The 13900-nt window shown below is 36.8% G+C and overlaps 1 protein-coding gene across 5 annotated transcripts in view; it reads right to left on the bottom strand.

The window, feature by feature from the left end:
* CLYBL (citramalyl-CoA lyase) overlaps positions 1-13900 on the bottom strand; it is a 322476-nt gene that overhangs the window by 120202 nt on the left and 188374 nt on the right. For all 5 annotated transcript variants that reach the window (XM_053663520.1, XM_053663521.1, XM_053663518.1 and 2 more), the window contains one exon: positions 11173-11359. In XM_053663520.1, coding sequence (XP_053519495.1) covers positions 11173-11359 — 187 coding nt within the window. The remainder of the gene's footprint in view (positions 1-11172; positions 11360-13900) is intronic.

Below are 13900 nucleotides of genomic sequence, written 5' to 3'. Positions count from 1 at the left end.
TGGAGAAAATAAACTGTGATTTTAAATTAGCAATGTCCTTGCTTCCAAGCAGAAGCAAACACAAATTCTCTTTGGAAGAAAACTTACCCACTCTAGGCTCTTATAATTACTAAGAATTAATTCCAATCAATATGGTTTCATAGAATAATTATAAATCAGCAAACAACAAAAGCAAATTAGATGCAAACATCATGAAATTTTTACATTCAGCATATATGAAAAAGAATCAAATAGACTCTGGCCAGGTAGCTCAGTTGGTTAGAGTGACCTTCCAATATGCCAAGGTTGTAGGTTTGACCCCTTGTCAGGACACACACACAAATTAACCAATAAATTCATAAATAAGTAGGTTGCGAGTTTAGTCCCTGGTCAGGACATGTATGGAAGGCAAGCAGCTGATGTTTCTCTCTCACATCAATATTTCTCTCCCTCTCTCTTTGCCACCTCTTTCCCCTCTCTCTAAAATCAATGAGCATATCCTTGGGTGAGGATTAGATAAAAATGTATAAATAAGGGGAAGAACAAATTCATGTTTCTCTCTTCCTCTATCTCTCTCTTATTTCCTCTCTCTAAAATTAATTCTTCTTACTTTTTAAAAAATAAAAGGTTTTATTTATTTATTTTTAGAGAGAGAAGAAAGGAAGGAGAAAGAGAGGAAGAGAAACATCAATATGTGGTTGCCTCTCACATGCCCTCTAACTAGGAACCTGGCCTACAACCCAGGCCTGTGCCCTGCCTGGGAACCTGTGATCCTTTGGTTTGCAGGACAGAGCTCAATTCACTGAGCTACACCAGCCAGGGTTAAAATCGATTTTTTAAAAAGAATCAAACAGAACTTCCATATATGAAAAATATAATGGCTAAAATTAAAAGTTTAGAGGATGGGTTAAACAGATTGGACACAAATGAAAAGAAAATTAGCAAAGTATTGATTAGATATGAAGAACTAATGCAGAATATAGCACAGTGAGAAAAAGAAACAGAATGAAAAGTTATTAAGAGACAAAGAGCATAGAATAAAAAGCTTCTAAATATGTCTATTTGTCATTTCTGAAGGAGAATATAGAAAGGATGGAATATAAATGACATTTAAAGTACTAAGTGTGATATTTTATAGAACTGATAAAAGACATGAATCCACGAATATAGAAAAAGTAACTTATACCATGTGTAGGAAGAAAGGGAAAAAGGAGGGAAAAAGAAAGAAGTCAACTCCAGTCACAATTTTAGTAAACCTTCTGTACACCAAAGACAAAGATCTTAAAAAACAGCCAAACAAGAAAAGACAAGTAACCTAGTTTTTAGATGAAAATTAACTTCTCAATAGCAGTAATAGTAACCACAAGACAATTAAATAATATCTTCAAATTTCTGAGAGAAAATAATTGTCAATCTAGATCTGTCTATCCAGCCTAACAATAAAGATATTTTCAAATAAACAACTGTGAGAGCTTATTATCAACAAACCTTCACCATAGGGAAATTCTGAATGATACACATCAGGAGAGAGGAAGGTGAACTGAGAAAGGAGGTCTGAGATACAAGAAAAAATAATGGGCAGAGAAAGTGGTAAAATATGTAGACTAAGGTAAATAATTACTAGATATATTAAATAATGACAGTAATAATGTAAAATTCATAGATTTAAAGAGATATTGGATGAGATATGGCCAAGATGGAGGCATAGGTAGAAATGCTTCACTTCCTCACACAACCAAAAGAAGGATACCAACCAATTTAAAAAACAAAATACAACCAGAACTGCCAGAATATCAAATGGCATGGAAGTCAGACAACCAAAGAGTTAAAGAAAAAATATTCATCCAGATGGAAAGAAGGGGCAGAGAGGATGCACAGCAATGTAGCAAACTGGGTGAGATTTCCCACCTTTATGAGCAGATAAGCCAGGAGGAACAACTGGGGAGGGAGACAAACTGTGCAACCCAGAGTTCCAGAGTAGGGAAATAAAGCCTCAAAGCCTCTGGTTGAAAACACCTGTGGTAATTTCAGCACAGGAGAAACTCCCAGGCTCACAGGAAAGTCTTTTGGAGGGGCCCACAGGATCCTAGGACATACACAACCCAACCCCTTCAAGGCCCAATTTGCTTGTGGGAAGCGAGGGAAATGGTGGAAAGACAGGCAAGAGCCAAGCAAGTGAGTGGCATTGTTCCCTCTCTGACCAACCCCCACATAACAGCACCACAATACGCCCTGCCCTGGCAAATGTCTAAGGCCCCACCCCTTACAACATAACAGGTATGCCAAGACAAAGAAATACGGTCCAAGTGAAAGAACAGATCAAAACTTAAGAAAAAGAACTAAGTGACGAGGAGATAGAAAACCTATCAGATGCAATCTGATAGTTTTGCAAAGTTCAAAACACTGGTGATCAGCATGCTCATGGAAATGATTGAGTTCGGTCCCAAAATGAAGGAAGCTATGAAGGTTGTACAAAGTAAAATAAAGGAAAATATACAGTGAACTAACAGTGAAGGGAAGGAAACCAGGGCTTGAATCAATGATTTGGAAAAAAAGAAGAAAAACATCCAACTTCATTCATGGAACAGAATGAAGAAACAATGCAAAAAAAAAATTAGGAGAGGCTGAGGAACCTCTGGCCTCAGCTAGAGGTTAAACATTCCAACATCTGAATCATAGGGGTGTCAGAAGGAGAAGAGGAAGAGCAAAAAACTGAAAACTTATTTGGACAAATAATGAAGGAGAACTTCCCCAATCTGGCAAAGGAACTAGACACGCAAGCCCAGATGCTCAGAGAGTCCCAAAGAAGTTGGATCTAAGAAGGAACACACCAAGACAAATAATAATTAAGTTACTTAAAATTAAAGATAAGGAGAGAATCTTACAGCAGCAAGAGGAAAGGAGACAGTTACATACAAAGGAGTGTCCATAAAACTCTCAGGTGATTTATCAAAAGAAACCTTACAGGCAAGAAAGGGCTAGAAAGAATTCTAAGTCATGAAAGGCAAGGATCTACATCCAACATGACTTTATCCAGCAAAACTTTCATTTAGAATACAAGGGCAGCTAAAGTGCTTCCCAGATAAGATCAAGTTCAAGGAGTTCATCATCACCAAGTGCTTATTATATTAAATGTTAAAGGGACTAATCTAAAAAAAAGAAAATATAAAAAATATGAACAGTAAAATGACAACAAACTCACAACTATCAACAATTGAACCTAAAACAAAAACAAAAATGAACTATGCAAATAACTAGAACAGGAAGAGAATCACAGAAATGGAGATCACATGGAGGGTTATCAGAGGTGGGGGGAGAATGTGGGAAAATGGTACAGGGAATAAAAAGCATAACTGATAGGCACAAAATAGATGGAGGGAGGTTAATAACAGTATAGGAATTGGAGAAGCCAAAGAACTTGTATCTACAACACATGGACATAAACTAAGTGAGGGCAGGACTGCTGGAGGTTGGTGGGGTATGGGGTGAAGGGGGATAAAGAGGGGAAAAAAATGGGACAACTGTAATAACATAATCAATAAATTATATGTTAAAAATAATTGCAGTTGAATAAAACAAAAGATATTAGGCAAAATAACAAACTTCAAGGAATATGTTTGGATTTCATGTTTTCTAAAATTCTTACATTGTCCAGGATGAAGATACCAGTTAATTTTAGGCTTTATTAAGTACACTTGGTAAAATTTCAAGAGTAACCAACATCAGTTAGAAATACACTCACAACTTCTAACTTTGAAGAGTGAAAAATGGACTGATAAAAATAAACTAAAAAAGTCAATATCTTTAAAAGGCAAAACAATGTATATGAGACAAAGAAACAGAACAGGTGAGAAAAACAGGACAAAATATAATGGTATATTTAAATCTAAATTGATCAGTAATACATTAAAAGTAAGTGGATTGCCCTGACCAGCAGGGCTTAGTGAGTTGGGTGTCATCCCACAAATGGAAAGGTTGTGGATTCGATTCTAGGACACAAGCCTGGGTTGCAGTCCAGGTCCTGGTTGGGGATGTGAAAGAGGCAACTGACTGATGCTCCTGTTGCACATTGATGCTTCTCTCCTTCTCTTCTGAAAATAAGTAGATAAAATATTTTTTTAAAAAGTGGATTAATGTTTCATTTGGAAAGCAGAGGTTGTCCACATAGATAAAAAAGTTTAAAGAATAGGAGACATATTTAAAACATAGAGATATACAAAAGTTGAAAGCGAAAGGCTGAAAACAATATACTATGCAAATACTAATCAACCAAAAGAAAGCTGATGTATTCAAATCAGACCACAAACTTTAAAGTAAAAAGCTTTTTAGGGGATAAGGAGCATCAGTGCATAATATTAAATATACTAGGAGGATATAATAATTTTACAGTTGTATATACCTAATAATATAGGCTCAAACTATAAGCAGCAAAAATTTATAGAACTACAAACTGGCAAACTTTCCACTGGAGAGTAAATTTAAACTAGCTTCAGTAACTGATATATCAAGCAAATGAAAATCAATAAAGATTTAAATATTTTAACAACATGATTAATATAACTAACACAGTTAACTTGGTATAATGAAAAAATATATAGGGCTCTGCATCTAGTAAACAAAATATACACATTCTTCTTAAACACACATGAAACACTTACAAAAATGGCTTATGTACTAGGCCATAAAGTAGAATTCAACAAATCTGCAAAAATCAGCATCATTAATATCACATTCTGTAACCATCATCAATTAAGCAAGAAGTCAGTAACAAAAGAATATGTAAATTAAAATATCTTCTATACACTTGGAAATTTTACAATTCTAAGTCCCTGCTGCTCAAACTGTGGTCTTTGGACTGCTCTTGGTCCACAAACTCTGACAATGCCCATGCTACTAAGAGGTAAGTAAGAAATGGGGAGTTTAGAAACTTACATAGCACTTGACATTATCGTTGACACCCAAGCAGCATTTAATTTTCTTGCAATTCTTTTCTTTTTGCATTTTGCCAAAGTATAAGTCCACAATAGATTGGAAATATTTAAAAAATAAAACCAAGTAACAACCAATAAAAATAACCAAACTAGTTCTTCATCACAGAGAATTTGGGAAGTATTCTTATGTATTTCATGGCTCAAGCAAGAATAAAATGGAAATTAAAAAATACTTAAAACCAAATGATAATAAAAAGTATGCATTCTTATAGACCTATCTTGTTACATTATAATTATTTACTTTTTTTCCCCTGTCTCACCACCAGCCTTTGACATGTCCAGGTTTAGAGACCATGCAACCTTTGTTTCCCTCCTGCTGCCACCATGCCAGCTTGTATAGGTACTCAGTGCTTATTTAAATATTGAGTGTTTAGCCCTAACTGGTGTGGCTCAGTTGGTGGGGCATCGCCCCCTAAACCAAATGGTTGCTGGTTCGATTCCTCATAGGAGCACGTGCCTGAGTTGTAGGTTCAGTACAGGAGATGACTGATCAGTGATTCTGTTACCGACTGATCAGTGATTCTCTGTTACGTCAATATTCTCTCTCTCTCTTTCTTCCCCTTTCTCTAAAAGTAAATAAACTCTTTTTTAAAAAAGAAACATTGTTAAGAGGTGAATTCAAGAAAGAAAAAGGAATATTAATAAAAATAAATGAAATGTCAAAAAAAAAAGAACATGAGGTATGTGAGAAGTGTCAGACTTACCTTAACACTGCAAATGAATTGAAGTCCCTAGTTCTAAATGGATTACAATCCTAGAATACTGAAAGAATTTGCAGATATAAACACAGAACCCCTGTCATAATCTTTGAAAACCCAGGGGGTACACAATGGTAACAAAAGAGAAAGAAAAGTCAAGGCACTAGCTATCCAAGAAAGGAGAAAAAGATTAATTATGGATTATGCTGACAGATGAAGCTAAGGTTGATTACTGGCAAAAGATACAAATATTGGTTCTGCTGTTTAATGGCACTGTGACCTTGGGCATATTTCAAAATTTTGCTATAAAGATTCAATGAAATAAGATATATAAAGCATTTAATATAGCACTGCTTACATAGAAAACTCTCAGTAAATTGTATCTTATTACCATTTTTGTGTCTCCACATTTCAAAAAGAGGGCAGTAACAACTAGGTACTGACATGGGTTTTTCAAGATCAAGTCTCATCAACCCAAGTCTCATCACTTTTCTGGCAAGGTAGAGGTGTCAGGGGAGAAGGCATTCCTAGACAGGTAGATAAGGAAGGTATACTCATTTTGAAATGGCACTAGGAAAAAATCTCTTATCCTTGTGAAAAGATTGAATTTTAGGAGAGCTGTGTGACTGAATAACTATATTCACAGTATTGATTCATGAACTTGACCTCTCCATGCCTTACTTTCCTCACCAGTAGAAGGAGTATAATTGCACCTCACTGGATTGTTATGCAAACTAATGTGCTTAGAATAGTGCTTGGCATTTAGTCATCACTACATAAATGCTTGTTAAATAAATGGGAACAGAAGTTTCTAGTGGCATACTTGTGCAGCACCTGACTCCAATTTCTTTAACACTTCCATCAGAAACTTGTTAAATTTTCATATGGTATGCTTGTCAAATGCTGAGATAATATAGATGCTGGATGATGAAATCAAAATCCAAAAATTTCTTGACAGGGCAGGGCTATGAAATGAGATATATGAGATAAAATTAAACCCTGAATAAAGATTTTAAGAAAAACATTTTTTTTTACCAAGTACTAGCCTGGCTTGCCATACCTTTATGTGGATAAGAAAGGGAAATTTAGTTCAACTAAAAGCTCATGCTCTCACTGGTGTGGCTGAGTGGATTGAACACCATCCTTTAAACCAAGAGGCTGCTGGTTTGATTCCCTGTTAGGGCATATTCTGATTGCAGGCCAGATCCCCAGGTGGGGACATGTGGGAGGCAGCTGATCCATGTTTCTCTCCTGCTCTTTCTCCCTCTCTTCCCCTCTCTCTAAAAATTAATAAATTAAAAATTAAAAAGTACTCAGTGTGCATAAAATAGTGTATCTAGCAATTAATGCAAAGTATAACTGTATTAGGTTGTAGAACGGGAGTGTCCTGATGAAGACATAGATGCCAAGATGGTAGACACATTGCCCATCATAAACTCTTCTCTCCCCTTCCCCTCCTTAGGTTCCTCCTAAGTAGTGGCTCTGAGTACAAGAAAGAGCTGAGGGACATAGATGAATAGGAAGAAATATAAAGCAATAATAGACCATATTTCTAACTCATGAGAATGGCAGGAAACATACTCACCTGAGTATGTGAAGAGAGCCTCAAGATTTGTAAAGAAATATAATTAGAAGTTTATCAGGGCACTTAATGGCTCACTGTGTTATATGTTAAAATAAATTCCCCTCTCAACATGATTATTACAGGATTTATCTGCTCTATTTCCTATAGGAAATCAAGATACTCACATTATTTAATCAAATTTTTTCCTCCTAATAATCCTTGTCCCTGACGAAAGAAGATTTTTGTCATCCCACACTATGGAAAAGAAATTGAGGCAAAGAAGGAAAGAGAATTGCCTTGGGTCACAGAAAACTGGAATCACAACTTAGCATTTACTCTTAGAGTACACAGTATGAGCTTTGGAAGCAAGCCTACTAGAATCACATTATAGCCTTCAAGAAAAGGCTGATTTATCTTAATCTCTTAGAGAAAGATTAATCGTATTTTCCTTAAAACATGCCAAAGACCTTGAATAAACACTTTGGATTCCACATGTTCATTCTAATATTTTTCCAAATACTTACAAATCCTTTGTTTGATTATTAGGAAGATGCTAGAAATTAACTTTAAAAATTAAAGCAAGCATTTGTTTGCTAGAATCTCCAAGAAAAAAATTAATTAAAAGAGTTGTATCATATGCCCACAACATTCACCTAGGATAAGAAACTATAAAATAAGCATAAATTAAGATGATCCCTCTGTCCTCCTGCCCCATAATCTGTTTCCAGCCCAACCTCACTGTCTAGGGATTGCATAGATAATGGTCAAGTGAAAACATTTTTTTAACTAAAAAGGTCCCATGCATACATTAGTTATTGTTATAATGATTTACATATTTTACCTAATTATTGAAAAAAATTACGTTCATTATAAAAACCTGGAAAATAAAGGTAAGCAGACCACAATGAATCAAAAGCACCCACTATGCTAAGAATCTTGTGTACTTGTTTAAAATTGGATATTTTCTAAGACTCATTTTATTGGTTAGGCCATGAGAAAATGAGGCAAAGGCTGTATCCTTAAGGGTCTGTGCTCAGTTTCCCTTTAATTAACTGGGAAAAATGATAACTTATCCATAGAAAACTATCTTTTACTTTCTTGGCACTTGTCTCAGTAGAGTTAAGGCCACTACTTGATATACTTAGTGGTAAAAAGAAAAAATAAATTCCTAATTGTTTCTAACTGGCCTGAAAATTTTACACTACATTTCTAGGATTAAGTCATTTATCCTAACTAGCAAATATCATGGGCAAAATAGATTGTGACTACTTATTTATACACATAGTCGCATATGCTGGAGGTCATGATTTTAAATACATTTTGTTAGATTCTTCCTTTCTCTTGGAGAAAAGACATGCACATTGAGAAACCATACAAGGGCTGAGTCAAGAACAGATTAGTAATCACCTGGCTGGTGTGGCTCAGTGGATTGAGTGTCAGCCTGCGAACCAAAGGGTCACTGGTTTGATTCCCAGTCAGGACATATGCCTGGATTTTGAGCTAGGTTCCCAGTTGGAAGTACAAGAGAGGCAACTGGTTGATGTCTCTCATACATTGATGTTTCTCTTTCTCTCCTTTTCCCCCCTTCCCCTCTCCAAAAAAATAAATAATCAGAGAACTTCCGGCCAAGATGGAGATGTAGGTAGATACACTTTGCTTCCTCGCACAACCAAAAGAAGGATAACAACAAATTTAAAAACAAAAAATAATTAGAACTGACAGAAAATCAAACTATACAGAAGTTTTACAACAAAGGACTTAAAGAAGAAAATTCATCCAAACTGGTAGGAGGGGTGGAGACAGGAGGCCAGGGTGAAAAGGACTAGAGGCAAGGCGAAGGCTGGAGGACTGGGGCAGCCAAGGTGGCCATTGGTGGAGCAGATGTTCCCACATTTGAATGTGGATAAGCCAGGAGGGACAACTGGGGAACAAGACAGACTGCACAATCCAGGATTCCAGTGGGGAGAAATAAAGCCTCAAAAACTCTGACGGAAAAAATCTGTGGAGGTTGAGGCAGCAGGAGAAACACCCAGCCTCATAGGAGAGTTTGTTGGAAATACCCACAGCATCCAAGAACACACACAAACCCACCCACCCATGCACCCACCCAGAAATCAGTACCAGAAGGGCCAAATTTGCTTGTAGGCAGTGGAAGAAGTGACTGAAAGCTGGAGGAGAGCTGAGCAAGCAGCACTGTTCTCTCTCAGACCCTACCCCACATACAGCACCACAACCCAGAAATGTCAGTTGCCCTGTCCTGGTGAACACCTAAGGCTCTACCCCTTATTACATAAAAGTCATGCCAAGACAAAAAAATATGGCCCAAATAAAAGAACAGATCAAAACTCCAGAAAAAATACAACTAAGTGATGAAGAGATAACCAACATAGCAGATGCAGAGTTCAAAATACTGGTAATCAGGATGCTCACAGAAATGGTTGAGTATGGTCACAAAATAAAGGAAAAAGTGAAGACTATGAAAAGTGAAATGAAGGGAAATGTACAGGGAACCAACAGTGAAGGGAAGGAAAACAAGACTCAAATCGATGGTTTGGAACAGAAAGAAGAAATAAACATTCAACCAGAACAGAATAAAGAAACAAGAATTCAAAAAAATGAGGAGACTATCAGTAACCAGAGGGAATGGGGAGGAAAATAATGGGGGAAATAAGGGAAAGGGTTGTCAAAGAATGTGTATAAATGCCCCATGGACAAAGCCAAAGGGGATAGAATTGAGGACAGGAGGTGGGGGTTGGTGGAGTGGGGGAGAGTGGTAGCGAGAAAATGGAGACCACTGCATTCAAACATTAATTTTATAAAATGATTAAAAATGCAAAAGGTAAAAAAAAGTGAAGAGAGGCTTTGGAACCTCTGGGATAACTTTAAGCATTCCAACATCTGAATCATAGGGGTGCCAGAAGGAGAAGAACAAGAGCAAGAAACTGAAAACTTATTTCAACAAATAATGAAGAAAAACTTCCCCAGTCTGGCAAAGGAAATACACTTTCAGGAAATCCAGAAAGCTCAGAGAATCCCAAAGAAGTTGGACCCAAGAAGGAACACACCAAGGCACATCGTAATTACATTACCCAACATGAAAGATAAGGAGAAAATCTTAAAAGCAGCAAGAGAAAAGGAGACAGTTACATACAAAGGAGTTTTCATAAGGCTATCAGCTGACTTCTCAAAAGAAACATTGCAGACAAGAAGGGGCTGGGAAGAAGTATTCCAAGTCATGAAAGGCAAGGACCTACATCCAAAATTACTCTATCCAGCAAAACTTTCATTTAGAATACAAGGGCAGATAAAGTGCTTCCCAGATAAGGTCAAGTTCAAGGAGTTCATTATCACCAAGCCCTTATTATATGAAATGTTAAAGGGACTCATCTAACAAAAAGAAGATGAAAACTATAAACAGTAAAATGACAACAAACTCACAACTATCAACAACTGAACCTAAAACAAAAATAAAAACTTAGCAAATAACTAGAACAGGAAGAGAATCACAGAAATGAATGTCACATGGAGGGTTATTGGTGGGGAGGCAGAGGAGGAAGAATGAAGGGAAAGGCACAGGGAATAAGAAGCATAAATGGTGTATACATAATAGACAGGGGGAGGTAAAGAATAGTATGGGAAATGCAGATGCAAAAGAACTTAAATGTATGAGCCATGGATATGAATTAAGGTGGGGGAATGATTGTAGGAGGGAGGCTACAGGGCAGAGGAGAAAAAAAATGGGACAAGTGTAATAGCATATACTTATTAATAATTAATAAAATATGTTTTAAAAATCAATAAATATTTTAAAAGGATAGATTAATAACCAGCAAAAGGGAAGAACAGTAGAATCTTTCTAAATAATGAGCAAATGCTACCAGGAGAGCACCAAATTTCAATACCTTTTTTTTCCCATCCTAAGAAAAAATTATCTCATTACCTTTTTGTTCATAGCCACACCATCCTCACAGTCGAGCACTGCACAATCTACGTTCAGGGATGGAATCTTCTTTATTTTCTTTTCATCATTTCCAGGAACATAGAGCACTGCCCTTCGAGGAATGTACTTGTGATTGGATGAGGAACTATATCCAAGCCTGGGCACATCAGCTGCTAGAGATGCTTTCCTGCAGGAGACATAATTGGGATTAGTCCAGAATAGAATTCATTCAATTCAAATTTTTGAAAAATCTGATTTTGACACAAAATTAAAATAGAAAACATGGATACTCTTTTAAAATTATGGCAGAATGCAATCACGCATAACAGCCAAGAAAACAATAACAACAGAAATAACCAAGGAACAAAATGTCATTTTGACTGAGGTTTAAATATATATAACACTGTTTAGTGACACAGTTTTCTGAGAAAAGGAGGTATACCTATTTCTTCTAAGAAAAAAACTTTCAGTATTAGCATACGGTCCAGATATCACCCATGGAGAAAAAGGAGACATTTATATCCAAAACTTCCTAAATAACAACACTATCCACAATTATATGAAAGTAAAAAGATAGAAAACACACAAACTATGTAAGCATGAGTTTTTTTAGTAGACTATTAAATGATTCAAGTTCAGTTTTGTCTTTTTTAAAAGATTTTGTTTATTTATTTTTAGAGAAAGGAAGAGAAATATCAATGTGTGGTTGCCTCTCACGCACCCCCTACTGGGGGCCTTGCCTGCAACCCAGGCTTGTGCCCTGATTGGGAATCAAACCAGTGATGCTTTGGGTCATAGGCCAGCACTCAATCCACTGAGCTACACCAATAAAGGTTCAAGTTTAGTTTTAATAACAGACAAGGATAGTTGGTCATAGTTGGTCACTTCTCAAGTAGAAAGGACAGTTAACAAGAAAAGACCACTACTAGCTCTGCAATTGTGGGCAACTTCATTATTGGAAACTTTAGATTCTTCATTATAAAAATAATACTCATTTTGCAGGATGTTGAGAGGATTAAAAAAGAGGAAATAATTCACATGAAGCATTTAGCCAGAGCCTAGAAGATTCTGGGCTTGATGTGGTTGGTAGTTAGTGGGCATAGCAAGGGGAGTTAGCAGCTGCTGTTGATGTTAGTGGAGAAACTTGAGCTGTCAGTAACCCCAGCCTGCTTCTAAATTCTGTGCTCTCCTCCTTTTCCTACTGTATTCAGTCTGGCCTCTTAAGGAAATAAGAAAAGTTGACTAGAAGCTCCACTGGCTCACAGTAGCCCTCACCCCTCACCTAGTCCATAGCTTGATCCTGGGAAAATAAAATTTTAGCCCATAATATACGGTAAATGAAGGTGAAATCAGCTTTTATCTGGGGACCTGGCCCACAACCCAGGCGTGTGCCCTGACTGGGAATTGAACCAGCAGGCCCGCACTCAATCCACTGAGCTACACCAGCTAGGGCTAACTTTAGCCTTGATAGCAGAACCAATCCTTTGCCGGTTCTGGTTTGCTTATCTGAAAATCAGGACCAGTTACATAATTTGTATCACCCACTGTAAAATCAAAGTGAGGAGCCTTTTGTTCCAAGTTTATTTGAAATTTCAAGATGGAGATAGAAGAACATCAAACTAAGCACTAGACTCTTCTAAGCCCAGTCACACATCCATGACTGTCTTGCCCATAATAGACAAACGTAAATGTCATGAAGCTGTTGAGGTTAAAGCTGTTGAAAGGTTAAAGCCCTAGCAAATTGGTAAAGCCCTGTTTACCCTGGCTAAATAACATCATCCTTTTCAAAAATATAACAGCTATACTTTCACAAAACCATTTTTTGGTAGTTATCCTAAGTTAATGCCATCAATTATTTCAAATGGCTATAATATTTTACCATGATATATGACCTTCTGACAATGTATCTCAAGAAAAATCACTGTCTCCTGTGGGGGCCCCCTCATTCTTCCTTGCAGCCAATCTTCATAGTGAATTTTGAGTCTGAGTCTTAATTTTTCACAAATAAGCACTGTGCTATGTGAGGTATGGTGAGATATATACAGATTTAAGAGTGTACATGTCAGTGAATAAAGGACACATGGACAAAGCAAAAGCGGGGTAGGATTGAGGGTGGAAGTGGGGATGGGTGGGGTGGGAGTAGAGGTGGGGGGGAAATGGAGACAACTGTACTTGAACAACAACTTTTTTAAGTGCCATTAATAAAAGGAAAAAGAAAAGGGAAAAAAGTAAGTGTACATGTATTCAAAGGCCTTTTATTTAATATAAAATACATTATGGTCTGCTAATCGAAGAATGCCTGAAATATCTGTCACCATTTTATACTGATTGACAATTTCTGGTTTATCTTTAAAAAATGGAGAAAATATAATGATATAAACAGAAGCAATTACATTTCACTTATCTTCCACACTGGAAACCAAAATTGTCAATATATATTTCCGCAAAAAATGCTGTCAAAAGAGATGACTTTTTTTTTTTGCAGGAAATGCTTGGGGCAAAGACACTTCTCATCAGGATCTGTTGTAAACACATGTGTACCAACTAAAGCAAGAGTCAGAATGGCTGTAGGGGAAAGACAGTCCTTCCTGCAGCTCTCACCAACCTTTCCTTCCCAGATGTCTCTGACAGCCTGATGTCTAGACATCTATGTCCCATTGATAACTGACCTTCACTTCATGAACACTGAAATTTCCTCCATGTGACATAGCTTCTTACCACCATTTTG

Source organism: Artibeus jamaicensis, unplaced genomic scaffold (assembly GCF_021234435.1).
Source record: "Artibeus jamaicensis isolate MK-2021 breed Jamaican fruit bat unplaced genomic scaffold, CSHL_Jam_final contig_3197, whole genome shotgun sequence".
NCBI lineage: Eukaryota > Metazoa > Chordata > Mammalia > Chiroptera > Phyllostomidae > Artibeus > Artibeus jamaicensis.
Note: the sequence above shows the minus strand (reverse complement) of the source record. Positions and strands in the feature narration are given on the sequence as shown.